Genomic DNA, 13,748 nt, shown 5'->3' on the forward strand with positions numbered 1-13,748 from the left:
CACATAGCCTGTTTATTTTTCTTCTCTTTGAATCATTGTACCATGTTCTAATTCTTTTCACAGTTTTGGAGCGGGATGTCTAGCATCTTGTCAGAGGATGGGCAGGAGAATGTTCATTGTAGGGGAATATCTTGGCAGCTTCTAAAATGTTACTCCAGGGGCTATGCTTTGTATGTGCCTATAAATCAAGTCTTTATTTTTAACAGTGATATCCCAAAAGCTCCTAAACCTGAACCTCCTGTACCAGAGACTAAGGAAACTTCACCAGAACGTAATTCAAAGAAGGAGAGAGAGAAGGAAAAAGAGAAGACTCGTCAAAGATCCCCAACTCGGTCCAAGTCAAGGTCAAGATCTCGGTCACGTTCTCCATCTCATTCTCGACCAAGAAGGCGTCACAGATCACGGTCAAGGTAGGACTTCAATTTATCTTGATTGTGAAGGTTGAGAAGTGAATATTTTCTTCTGAAGGTGCCACTTAATGTAATGTTCTCAGTTAAAGTAGTGATGTTGTTAGAGATGTTGAGCTATGGGATGTTTTAGGCCAAATGAGAAAGAGGCGTTCAATGGATAAATGTGTTCAGGAGTTGTTTCCCTCCTATCAGTTCATGAGAAGATGCTCACAGTGACTAACGCTGAGTGGAGAAAGAATGGGGTACTTAATGCTGAGTATGGCATTTGTTAGATAGTGGGAATTGTGTAGCTTTCTTTTAGGAGATAGGTTTGATGCTGAAGATGATGTAAATTACTTTTCCCCCCCTCCCCTTTTTTTGGATTATTTTACTCCTTAGTAGACAGGTGTTGGTAAACTTTTTAAAGCACTGATTGTATCTGAATGTACCACTTTGCATCATAATCTAAATGCTACTTTAATGTGATGCACTTGGAGAAAAGAAACTTTACACTCAGTGCCCTGAGGATAAATTTCCTCAAATCTGAAAATTAGATAGTTGCTTTTCATTTGAATTTTTGATTGTGACAGGTCTTACTCCCCTAGAAGGCGACCAAGCCCAAGACGACGGCCATCTCCAAGGAGAAGGAGCCCTCCAAGGCGAATGCCTCCCCCACCCAGACACAGAAGAAGCAGATCCCCTGTGAGGCGGTAAGATTCCCTTTTTCGAGACAACTGAAAATGTTAAACTTTGAAAGTTGAAGGGAACTGAAAATGTTAAACTTTGAAAGTTGAAGGGAACATTAGTTGTGAGGAATGAGCCTTATCAAAATTACCTTACCTTACCTTAGTGCTGTCAGGTACATGATTTGAGTGATGTGAAAACTGCAGTGTCATATTTTGTAAGTGTGTTGTGGGGGAACATACTAGTAGCTGTGAAACGATTTCTTTGGAGTTGAAATAGTGATGAGAATTCCACCTTTTTTGAAAACTGGCAATTTCAGAACTGTAATGTCTTCAAATGGTTCTGGATAGCTCCCAGCGTAGATTGACATGACAGCTTTTATGACTTTTTGGTTAAGTCTTAATACTTTTTTTTCCTCCCTGGGAAAAAAATTAGAACCAGTAACTGGATTTTACTTGTTGGCAGTTTTTTAATTATGACTTACATTTTCCATCACATAAAATTAAAATAAAAATTAAATTTTGACTTGAAATGTGTTTCTTCATGTTCTTTTACTTAAAAAAATCTTCAAGGTCTGCTCTCTGGTGTTGGAGGTTACGTTTTTGACAGCATAAGCAATTGTTCTAGTAGCAAAGCTCTGAGTTGCCTTGCAAAGAAAATTATGTACTTACGGCAATGTCAAAATAGACATTCATCTTCATAGGGAGAGAATAGATTCTTATCCTCTTCATAGGAAGAGAATTAAAGTGATGCTTCCTGTGTACGGTAGTTGTTCTTTTTTAGGAAGGAACAGTTCTTCCTTTTTATGACAGTGATGACTTTTTTTTTTTTTCTGAGTTTGTAAAGATGTTCATTTCACACAGTTACTGGGAAAACTGTGAAAAGTATCAAACATGTATGTTGCAAGATGTACAAGAGCTCCTTTTCAACAAATGTTTATCTCACTCAAGGTAGGGTTTCTTTTTTCCAGGTTCTCAGGAATTCTGCAGCCAAAGGTGGATTCTGCAGGTACACAATTGCAACAGAACTTGCCACAAATTTTGCCGCAGAATTCTAGAGGCCCTACCTTTTTAAAATTACAAAGTAAAGATGAAAGACTAAAACATAAGGATGGATAGATTGATTCTGAATTGTTAAGTTGTTAAGTTGTCTGAAATTTTTACCTCCTGGTATAAAGACTTTTTAGCCTACTTGCACACTAAACTCTTAAACAGATCTGTTCTGAAGATCGTTAAATCACATGTGCTAACACGGAGAATTCTCTTAACCATCCAAAAGTTAGAGAGCCCAAACAAAACTAATTGCTCCCAGGAGAAAAGCTTAGTTGTAGTCTGTAGATTGACAGAAAGCAAGCAAAGGTAACACTAACAATTTTTTGCTCACTATGTAGTTTAAAAATAACTGTGAAAGATTGGTTGTTACTCTCCTCTTCTACAAACCAAGTTTTGAAGGCTGTCCATCATGTTTTGGAAGTGCTGTTGTATGTGGCTCTGTATATGTGCTTGCAAACAAATGCAATTCTGTGTTCATGCTCAAACATTTCTTAAGCTGGCTAGTCAGAATCTAATGTTATATTTGATTTACAGGAGAAGACGGTCATCAGCATCCTTATCTGGCAGTAGCTCTTCTTCCTCCTCCTCACGTTCCCGATCACCACCAAAGAAACCACCTAAAAGAACTGTATCCAGTCCTCCTCGTAAAACGCGTAGGCTCTCTCCTTCGGCAAGCCCTCCTAGGCGGAGGCACAGACCATCCCCACCAGCAAGTCCACCTCCAAAACCACGTAGGTCTCCAACGCCCCAGCAGTCTAATCGTGCAAGAAAAAGCCGTGGCTCTGTTTCGCCTAGCAGAGCATCAGGTAATCAAATAAAAATTTGTATTCCAGCAGCTTTATCATTTTGTGATTTTGTTTTCTCAAAGATGGTGTGTACAGTTTGTATGAGCAGAAAAGCATGCAAGAATGTAACGAATTGCAACTGAGTTATTTGACTTTGTCTTTTAGCACCCAAACATAAGAGTACTGAAAAAAGAGAATCTCCTTCGCCAGCAGCAAAACCAAGGAAAGCAGAGCTGTCTGAATCAGGTATAGCTCTCACTTTTCAACACTGGTTTTGGGTGGGGTTTTCAATCAAAGACGCATGACAGTAAAAGGCAGTGGTAAAGTGCTGAACCCTCTTGATAGACTGGCATTGAAAGCAAGAGTTTTCAGAAGTATAAAGATGATCACTCATACTGCCTCAAATGCTTCCATCCAAGCTTTCTTGGGAAAAGCTCAGCCAAAATGTATTCCAGCTTCAATGTTATCTGAAGATTTGGGGGAGGGGGCAGCATGCTTGATGATCTGCTCTAATATGACTTTGCTTCTGCCTGAATAAGGTGAATTTGTATCTTTGGTTTAAATATTCTGTCCATGTATGTACCTTTTCAGAGGAAGATAAAGGAGGTAAAATGGCTGCAGCAGACTCTGTTCAACAGAGGCGTCAGTACAGAAGGCAAAATCAACAGTCTTCATCTGGTATGGATGGCATAGATTTCCTAAAACTGGATTGCAGTTTACTTTTGCAGGAAGTAGTTAATATTAAATTCAAATACTGATGAAAATTATTTTCTATGTGCACTGCAGTGCTATTATAAACGTAATTCTAGATTTACTGCTGCTAATGAAGTCACTTTAATTACTACTCACAAAGAATAAAGTTTAACTTTTAAAGGTTATGGTATATCTCTTGTTAATTGGTTCGCATCTTTAAAAGTTGCACTTTTAAACTCTTAACATCACACACAAATATTGTTTGCTATGGATTACTTAATCTGGTGTTGCAGTAGGTTATTTCCTGATATTTTGGGCTCTTGTATGCTTGAGATCAGTAAATTAACCTGGGTCTGGTGTAGCTTTTTGTCCACTTAATATCTCTGTAAGTAACTGCAGTTCACCTTTGAAATTACCTGGCTAGTCAAATTTTACGTGGAGAGTTAGGTTGCTGCAGATATTTTTACCCAGCTCTGATGGATTTATTTATCGCTTGACTTCAACTAACATTTGTAGTTGAACTGCTTTTAAATAGAGGTTTCTTATTTTGCGGGAGAGTAGGTTAGTACTGCAGTTTAAACTGCAGTTATGACCCTATTAGTAAGTGTGTTAACAGTGTCATGAGAATCATTTTCCAGAGAGTGATTCTTCTACATTTATAGATTCGGGTTCTTCGTCTTCATCTGAAGAGGAAAGACCTAAAAGATCCAATGTGAAGAATGGGGAAGTTGGTAGACGCCGACGCCATTCACATTCACGCAGTCCGTCACCGTCTCCACGAAAACGACAGAAGGAATCCTCTCCTCGGTAATTTCTTCTTAAGTTGAACGTAACTGACGTCTTTTTTTTCTGACTATTTACTTGATGTTGTTTGTCTGCTATGCAACTGTCAGCAAATACACAACAGAATTAAGTCATGTCCAGTTTGCCCAATCTTGTTTCAAGATTGCATTCTTGTTATGCTCATTTGGTAAGAATTACTCTGAACTTTATTTGAATATGTTTGTTTTTGCGTCAAATATATGGCAGATAGATTTGTTTTGTTTTGTTTTTCCTCCACTGCTATCAGGATGCAAATGGAAAAGAGGTGGCAATCGCCAGTGATGAAAAGGTTGGTTAGAAGTTAATCTGTTAAATAGGATTTACATATAGAAAATCATTTAGACAGGCTCTCATTTATTTTGTCATGGATAAGTACTTGCCATCCTTTGTCCTTTAGACTTGCACACTCAAAGCAGTAAGGTGAGAGAAATTCAGACTGATATGTTCCTTAATGTGTTGGATCTGGGACCATTTCACTGGCAAAAAAAAAAAAAAGAGGAAGACCTGCTCTGTCTCCTTCATTGTTCACTACTTGTTAATGCTCATAAGCCTGTAACAGCTAATAACATTGATTTTATTAGCCTGAAAACAACTGAATGCTTGTATTCTTCAGGGGTTTTCTTACTCCGTATAAGCAGATTTGAAAGGTGGGTGAGCATTACTTTGTATTCTTGCTGCCGTTGATGTTCTGGCTAAAACCCTTCTGTAGATGTGCAACAAGTGATTAAGATCTTGATGTTCTGGGTCACAGATAATTGGAATTTTCAAAAGTCTTATTCCTGCATTCATTAGATATTTGGAACTACTGGTAGCGGACAAGTAGACGACTAGTAGTGAACACCTACTTTATTTTCTCTTTTTAATGTAGGCAATACTGTTAACACTTTTGTTTGTGAAATTGCTTGCTCTATATTGATCTCAGACTATAGGAAGGTGCAGGAAGCTGGCTGCTTGATGGGTTTATTAATCTGCTATAATGACCCTTGTGAGCAATCTGTAATTAAGACCTAGCTAGAATATAGTTGCAGCATACATAATGATGTATGAGATTAAGTATGACTACTTCTACAAATGTCGACCATTCTCATTATGGATCTTGTCAAACAATTCTGTGTAAAACAGATTGGAATTCAAAGATCTTAATCTGTTTTGCAACATACTAAATTCACCTACTGCCTAGTGTGTAAATACATGTTTAATTAGGGCAACCATGACATTTGAAGGCTGGTATTTTTTTGGATTATAAAAGAACGTTGTCTTTTGGAGCAAACTCTTAACTATAAAAAGTGTAACTCATTGCTTGGAGAACAACAGCCAGTGTCTTTGACATCAAATCTCAGTTTATGTAGATGAGCTGCTTTGCTTTTTCACTGCTCTCATTTTTTCCTTTATCCAGTCATTTTATCTGAATTGCTTTTTTAAAAAAGGAATGTTTTACTTTCCTAGAGTTTCAAAGCAGAGGAATATTGGTATTTTGTAAAGTGTGTTTAAAATTTCCCGTCCTAGAAGTCTGTTGTAAACCTTGCAGAGCAGGAAATGGCTCATTTTGTGAATAATTTTAATCCAGATAGCTGCAGTTTAGCAACAACTCTGATTTTTCTCTGCATGTCAAGAAATAAGTCACTTTGGGTTTCAGATCCATAGATAAAAGCTGTTTTCAAGAGTACAGTTTCACACTGTTTAATCTGATCCATCGTCAAACTGCTGCTGAACACAGTTTTGTTCTGCCTGACGTAGCTGGGCATTCCCAGTTCCTCCCTTGTGTTGGATCTAGCAATCATGTCACTGCATGACGACAAAGAGGTGTGTTTGTTGGATTAGTCTCCTGGTGGATCAGTAAGCTGGTCTGACTCACTAGATGATCACTAGATTTAGTGCAAGGGAAGTGGCAGAAACGAGCTTTCAGGAGAAGAAAATGGGAGAGAGTTGGGCTTAGCCAAGATGTGAATAGACCAGGTTAAGCAGAATGTGAAATTGCCTCATGGCTGCCGTGGTGGGCTCTGAGAATTACAGTAAAATGTGTGTTGTCTCACACTCTTTAGAAAGACTTGAGTATATTTGTTTCCATCCGTGGTTCTAATAGAATTTCATTTTGAAGTGCATGAACAAGATGATTTTGTATAGCGAAAGCAGAAGAACAAAAAAGAATCTCGTGGCTCAGTTGCACCTTCTCTGAGAAATCCCTTTATCTCTTTAGTAGGAGGAGGAGAAGTCCATCGCCCCCACCAGCCAGGCGGCGACGCTCTCCTTCGCCTGCCCCTCCTCCTAGGCGGCGGCGGTCACCTTCATTACCTCGTCGAAGGTAGTGTATTGCATTTTTGTCGTGAAATGGTTGCTTTTGGTTTGTTGACTTCCAACTGTGACGTGTGAAAAGAAATGCCACGATTGAGGAAACCAGTTCCTTGATTCATAGCTTACTGAGGGGAATATAGTTTTGCTAGTGAGATTTTCTATGGTAAGTGTGTGGCCTGGATATCATTTGAAGAAGTTTGGTATTAAATGAAGTTATAAAGAATTTTTAGAGGACTTCTGTTTCCCTTCTTCGGGCGAATTGCAAAACACTTGTAACTAATTCACATGCCTCTGTGGCACCTGAACATTTGTTTTCTTTGTAGGTCTCCATCACCACCTCCACGCAGGCGCTCACCTTCTCCGCGGAGATACTCTCCACCGATACAGAGACGATATTCTCCTTCACCACCGCCCAAGAGAAGAACGGCTTCTCCTCCTCCCCCGCCTAAACGAAGGGCATCACCTTCTCCACAGTCAAAACGCAGAGTCTCCCATTCGCCACCGCCAAGACAGAGGAGCTCGCCAGCTGCTAAAAGGCGTTCACCTTCCATATCTTCCAAGCACAGGAAGGGATCTCCTCCCAGTAGGTCCAATCGAGAAACACGTTCTCCACCACAAAACAAAAGGCATTCACCTTCACCACGGCCTAGAGCTTCTCATACCTCTGCAAGCCCACCACCACCACGAAGGGGAGCTTCCGCTTCACCCCAGAGAAGACAGTCTCCATCTCCAAGCGCTAGACCCATCAGGAGGGTGTCAAGAACGCCAGAACCTAAGAAGACAAAGTAAAAAATCCATCTTTATTGTTGGTGGTTTTGTGAGGGGGTTTTTTGTTTTAATGCAGTGGGAATAGCTAGGGAATCGCATTAAAATGGTTCTCATATCTTGAGATTGCTCAAGTGTTGGCGGCTCTGTTCAGCTTCCACCATCATAACATTGATTTTTGGAAGTTTATTAGATTGGAAGCATCTGTTAAAGTGCATCATGGGGAGAAGCATTAAAGAGGCTTTATGTAAGGTTTGAGGGGTCTTCTGATAGCACAACAAAGCACTGGGACTGAGCAGGTGAAAAGAAGTTTGAGAGAAGTTTTGTTTGAAGAAAAATGAATTTTCTCTTATTTTAAAGCGAACTGCAGAAGGGAACCAGCACTTTTCATTAGCTCATAAATAATTTCATAAGTGGTCATCCAAGAGAAAAAAAACCCCACATTTAGAATTTTAGCAGTTTTCTCTAGTGTGATGCTGCTCTTTGAGCAGATAGTCAAAAGTATGGTGCTGGCTTATTAATTCAGAAAGAAAATGTTGCTGAATGTCATGTCTTGCACTTTTTTCATTGGATGATAAAATAACATTGCTATTCTCTTGACTTTTAACGTGGTTATAAATTAGTCATATCAGACGAAAGGGAGCAATCATTCCTGAACAACAATAGTATTATTGTTTAACAAGCTATCAAGTTGCGATATCCTTTTGCATTACAGATTCACGGTGGTATTAGATTGTTTTGCCTTCTGTAACATATGCCAGCAAAGTAACTAATCATTTTTTAAGTGGCAGCTTAACCAACTTAGAAGCACATATGTTCATCTGGCTTTTTTGTTAATTTTTACTTGTTTTGTTTCTTACATCTCTTAACACTAGAATCTAAGTGTAGCTCTTCTATTTTTAAGGGCTTCCACGCCAAGTCCACGATCTGCCAGACGGGTGTCTTCGTCACGGTCTGCATCAGGATCACCCGAGCCAGCACCGAAAAAACATCAAGGACCTCCATCTCCTACTCGGTCTCGCTCCCCTTCTGCAAACTGGTCACCTGCAAAAAAGGCTAAAAGCCCAACTCAGAGCCCATCACCTGCAAGGGTATTTGTTTCCTAATAAAAGCAATACTGTTTTGGGTTATATGGCAAGTTATTTTCATAAAGACTTAGCTGCTGAGCAGCTCTAAGCTTATTCACATGGAAGAAAAAAATCCTTGGAGTGATTTTTTTCAGTGTTAAAAACTTCTTAAAAAAAATTTGTAACATAAATTTTTCAAACTTAACATCTCTGAGTCTGAAAAAAAGTGCTGTTACGTATAAATTGTAACTTCTGAAAGAAAATACTTTCCCATTTCGTGAGTCTACATGAGTTTCGTGGCCTACAAAGTTAGGTGGTCTCATTTATGCTTAGTAGTCTTATGTGCAAACTCGGGCTGTTCCTAATAGGAAGAGAACAGATTGTTTGGCATCCTTATCTGTTCTCCTGAGGTGTTTCCTAGGGACACCTCCGTTCTTTGCCAGAGGAGTGTTTGAGGGAGTTAGAGTCCACCTGAGGTATTAATTTTTATGAAGAGGCTTGCCTGTCATTGCTATGACCAGCATATCAAGTTATGTTCTGTTTTACGCAGACACAGCGCAGCCGTGCGTTACAATATCTGTCTTCTAGGATTACTTCTGTCAGTTGGTTGGGAATGTGACTTTCCCCCAGTTCTGAAGACGATGTTGAGTTTACTGAGTTTCGGATGTTGCTCAGTCCATGCAAGTTTCCTAGGACGGTTGTGGGCTTGTTTTAACAACATTTTGAAGCCTTAGGAATGAGTTGTAATATCTGTGGAATTGTTTGTTACAGAATTCAGATCAAGAAGGGGGTGGAAAGAAGAAGAAGAAAAAGAAGGATAAGAAGCATAAAAAGGATAAAAAGCACAAGAAACACAAAAAACATAAGAAGGAGAAGGCTGCAGCGGCTGCAGCAGCTGCTGCTGTGTCTGTAGCAGATACCACCTCAGCACAGGAAGACCAGGAAGCAGAGACAGAACCCAAAAAGGTAGGAATTGGGTACCCATGCTTTACTTTTTCAGAGTCCAAGATAAGAAAATAGATGGAGATGAATGTGCATAGTACTCTTGACGGTCTAAGCAGTGGTCTTACTTCAGAAATGCTACTTAGTGTCTCGTGATTTTACTTGATGATTTGCAATATTGGGAGGGCTGCAGCCTGGCTTAGCTTTCAGCGTCTGAAGAAATGCTTTGTCTTTGTTTGAAGGAGACAGAAAGTGAACCAGAAGACAACCTTGATGATCTAGAAAAACACCTGCGAGAGAAGGCACTGAGGTCAATGAGGAAGGCGCAAGTGTCACCACCATCCTAGGCCGAATCCTTTGATATAATGTACATTTTATTTGGTTTGTACTCAGAATTCAATTTCAAATTGCTAAATGTGTTTGAGCTTTAGAATATAACATTTGTTGTAATAATTGCTAGGTTGAGGTTCACCATGTACAAAGGGCATGGATTTACATTACAAAAGGTGTCCACAGTGTACTAGTGACATTCTTTCATTGACAGTCAACATAACTGCATTTAGAGTGAGACTTTTTAGAAGCAGTAGGAATTTGTTTTGAAGGTTTTAAACATGACCGTCAATTCCCTAGTTTCTTTGAAATTCAACAAAGCCTTTAGCATAATTTGTGAGGGTCTCATTTGACTTCTTTTGTATCCACTTACATTATGCTACTAACCTTTGCGGTTTGTAAGCTTGCCCAGAAGTAAAACCACTGCAGAATTACCAAGGAAGTACCTATATTTTAATGCTTTCTACTGTTGCCTGTATAGTCTCCATTAAAGCGAATCAAGAATAGCAATTTAGAATGGTACATAAATGAAAGCATGTTGTTTACCAGGACACTGTGGGTTTATATTGTTGTAACATGTTGATTTGGAACACTGGAATTTCATTTGTATTTTTATGTTCTTTTTTTAAAGGGCAGTTTCCATGATCAGCAGTCCCAGAAAAATTCCTTCAGTTACATAAATTTTGTTTGTGAGATGTCGTTGCCCCATTCATAAATCTTGTCTCGTTACGGTTCTTCTGAATGGTATAAGCAACTTTCAGAGCTGCTGTCTTTGAAAGTTTGAGGAACCTGAACTTTGGATATTGTCATGTTTTCACTGTTTTTTGTTTTTGTTTTTTTAACTAAAGCTATATAAAGCTTGTGGATTAAACAAAATAAATTTCTAAATTTAAACAGATGTTGGCTATTTTTATATGAACATTTACATTTGCTAATCAGCTTTCTTTTGTACAGGGTTAACGAATACAGATAGGAAAAAATATTTGATCCAGTATGCTGGCTTCCAAAAAATTGGGGCTTTTGTTTTTAACTGTTCTGGGGTAGCAGAAATAGCCCTTTGTTAATTCAGCGATGCTCCTGTTATGTCTGGATTGGTGTTCTTGCAAAGCAAGAGTGAAACAGTCTACCTGGTCAGCACTCTGTTAGGATGGGTAAGCTTAAAACAGACAAAATACTTGCTGGTGAAAATTCCTCGTCATAGCAAGTAAAATGTTTCAAGGTCCTGCAAAAAATTGATGGCAGGTTTGCATTAGCTGAGTTACGAGCTTTAGTCCTGTAAACACTGGTTTGAATGCTCATCTGAAGAATCCTGGTGGCTCGCTGCCTTTTTCATAATCGTATTTGAAACTTGCTGGATTGCTACTGTCGAATTTTTTTAAAAATTCAAGCTCTTTCTGAAATCAAGTCAATTCTGAAGTCTAAGGTTCCTCTGGAAGGAGGAATGGAACATGCTTTTGAAAATTTTTGTCCTGCATCTGAAGTAGATGTGATGTGCACAATTAAGTGTAGATATTTGATTAGTCTTTTTACTTGACATCGTGTAGGGGTTTAAAATAAAACAGGTATTATGTAGATACTGGATGGAAGGGGATATCTTTAAAGTAGCTTCCTTCTGCACTTATATGCTGACTTTTTGTTTTTTAGCATAAATATACATTGTATGCTAAAGTGCTTGTAAACTTAGTGCAACAACACTTGAATGTTGAGTATCATCTGTTATTAAATGTGTATAATAAATTCCAAGAACTTTCTGGACGAACACATTTTAAAAAGTACATCTGAGTGAATTTGGTGCTTATGAAACTACAGAACCTCGCAAGGTATTGTGCTAATCTCTTTGCCTCGTTCATTCCCCCCCTCCGCCCCCCGTGATGTTCCTTGGCAGCACAAAAGATTCTGAAAGTCGGTCTTAAAAGACCATACGTGTGCAGTCTTCACGAGGAGTTAATGCTTCGTTCTTTATAATCTGAATCTTGCTTTCATCTGGGTTTTGTGACCTCTGTGTGCCTTTTAATCTTAGGACTGATAGAAGATCTTTAAATATATTCAGTACCTGAGTCACTGAGTGCTTATCTTCCCTCATACCTATTTTTCATCTCCTGCCTCCGGGACTGCACTCTGATAAAGGACTTGGCTGTTGATTTTGGACAGGTCGTGAAGGAAGGCCTTTTCTGTCCTTTGGAGTTTCTGTTGTTAGGTGCTCCTTCCTTCTCTGATTTTAACATCTATCCATAAAGCATGGTTTAGGTTTAAAAAGAGCAATTAAATACACTCTTTAAGAAGAATGTAACTTCTAAATTGTGTTTAGTTTAACATTTTAATTCCTTCCTACTCAGCCATTCATTAACACTGCATTTAAAGACCAGTCCAGTGATAGCAAGCCTTCTCTTGTCTTCTCATGAGCTATTACACTGTTTCTTGCTGCTCTAAATACCGTTGCATAGATACTTTTTAGTACCAAAGCACTCCCCTGGGATGATAGCCTGTAGCGTTTGCGTCTGCTGCGAAACTTTGTCCTGGTGAACTCTTGACTTGCATCACTGAATTCCTCTCCTGATCCTCGGTAATTGAGATCCCGTCATCCAAACCCAAACTTGTCTGATCTGTTCACCGCTCGATCTTCTTGGTTAACCTCTTACCTCTGTTTCTCAACCTTTTTGTTTGTAGTCGTGCTGCTATAGTTCAGGGAGTAACCGTGTAGGATGCCTTGTGCAACATGGCAGAACCTCTGGTGCGTGAATCTCGCTTGCTCTTTTTATTCTGAAACTGCTAATGCTGTGTGTTCGCTTGTTAATGAAGGCTACCTCCCGAAACGACAGGTACGTGGGTTTAGATAAGTGACTTGCTGGAATAACTATATCTAACTAAAAAAAAAAATTCAAGTTTAATTGGACTGCATAATTCAGATGCAAAGAGTGAACATAAGGATGAAGTGAGTCACTGGCAGGTCAGTATCTAGTTCATAATAAAGAAAGATGTATTATGTCAACAGACGGGACAATAGCAGGTGTGTGTGCAATAGTTTGAAGCTTATAGAAACTCGGTGTTGGATTATTCCATTTTTCCACTTGTGTGACTTTGGAAATTTGCCTTGGGATTTCTGTGTGGGCCAGCTTCCTGAGCTGCACCACTGCAGTTTCACACTCAAACTAATTTATGAATTGCCTTAACGTTCAGGACAAAGACTGTTCTGCTGGTTTGGAAAACATCTAGTACTCCCTGAAAGCTGATGTAATCTGAATGATAAGTAACAGCACTAAGGTAGAGTTCTGTGCTCAGAGCCGTGACTGTAAAACTTCGCACATTAAAGCTCGTGCTTGCTCAGCTCCGTGTTGTCTGACACGAATTAATCTAAGCAGAGGCCCAGACCTGGAGGACTGGCTGAGTGCAGGCTGTGTTGGGGGTGCATTAACTCGGAGGAGCAGCCTAAATATCGTGTGTGGTTTTGCACTCTGCTGACTTCCTTCCTCAAACACCAAACCTACTAATACGTGTGTTTTGGTATAAAAAGCAGTGCTGTTGGAAGAGTAGCTTTTGGCAGGGCATTGAACTGTATTTTGATTGAGTTTCATTTCAGCTGTCGTATGTGATAAGTTATGTTTTGGTATAGGATCATCTGCTCATAAAACCTTGAATCGTCTGCTTAAAATCCGTTGTTACATGTCACGTAAGTATCCAGCAAGGCAGGCAAAGCACTGACAACACTCGATTCGCTTCTCAGCCGGAGTCCAAAACCGTAGCAGAGACTCTGGCAGGCCGCTCCTGCCGCTCCTTACAGCGTTACCTTCCCATGTGGCTTCCCAGCTTCCTTCACTTTGCTGAATAGCGACTTGGTTTCCCTCTTGTACAAATCTTTTTTCTTCCTGTGTCACATTCACAGAACTTCACAGTGGAATTGTTTGTTTCTCTTGATCAAGTCTCAGTAAT

The 13,748-nt window shown here is 39.4% G+C and overlaps 1 protein-coding gene across 10 annotated transcripts in view; it reads left to right on the forward strand.

Moving 5' to 3' along the window:
• SRRM1 (serine and arginine repetitive matrix 1) overlaps nucleotides 1–10,717 on the forward strand; it is an 18,786-nt gene extending 8,069 nt beyond the window's left edge. For 5 of the 10 annotated variants that reach the window (XM_075522037.1, XM_075522044.1, XM_075522045.1 and 2 more), the window contains 11 exons: nucleotides 207–410; nucleotides 980–1,099; nucleotides 2,660–2,931; nucleotides 3,076–3,156; nucleotides 3,502–3,588; nucleotides 4,266–4,410; nucleotides 6,623–6,727; nucleotides 7,041–7,502; nucleotides 8,387–8,573; nucleotides 9,321–9,515; nucleotides 9,734–10,717. In XM_075522037.1, the coding sequence (XP_075378152.1) occupies nucleotides 207–410; nucleotides 980–1,099; nucleotides 2,660–2,931; nucleotides 3,076–3,156; nucleotides 3,502–3,588; nucleotides 4,266–4,410; nucleotides 6,623–6,727; nucleotides 7,041–7,502; nucleotides 8,387–8,573; nucleotides 9,321–9,515; nucleotides 9,734–9,838 (1,963 nt within the window). In that variant the 3' untranslated portion in view covers nucleotides 9,839–10,717. The remainder of the gene's footprint in view (nucleotides 1–206; nucleotides 411–979; nucleotides 1,100–2,659; nucleotides 2,932–3,075; nucleotides 3,157–3,501; nucleotides 3,589–4,265; nucleotides 4,411–6,622; nucleotides 6,728–7,040; nucleotides 7,503–8,386; nucleotides 8,574–9,320; nucleotides 9,516–9,733) is intronic. The other 5 variants (XM_075522038.1, XM_075522039.1, XM_075522043.1 and 2 more) reach the window with 5 other exon arrangements.
• Nucleotides 10,718–13,748: the final 3,031 nt, after the last annotated feature.

The sequence above is a fragment of the Mycteria americana genome, chromosome 21 (genome assembly GCF_035582795.1).
Source record: "Mycteria americana isolate JAX WOST 10 ecotype Jacksonville Zoo and Gardens chromosome 21, USCA_MyAme_1.0, whole genome shotgun sequence".
Taxonomy (NCBI): domain Eukaryota; kingdom Metazoa; phylum Chordata; class Aves; order Ciconiiformes; family Ciconiidae; genus Mycteria; species Mycteria americana.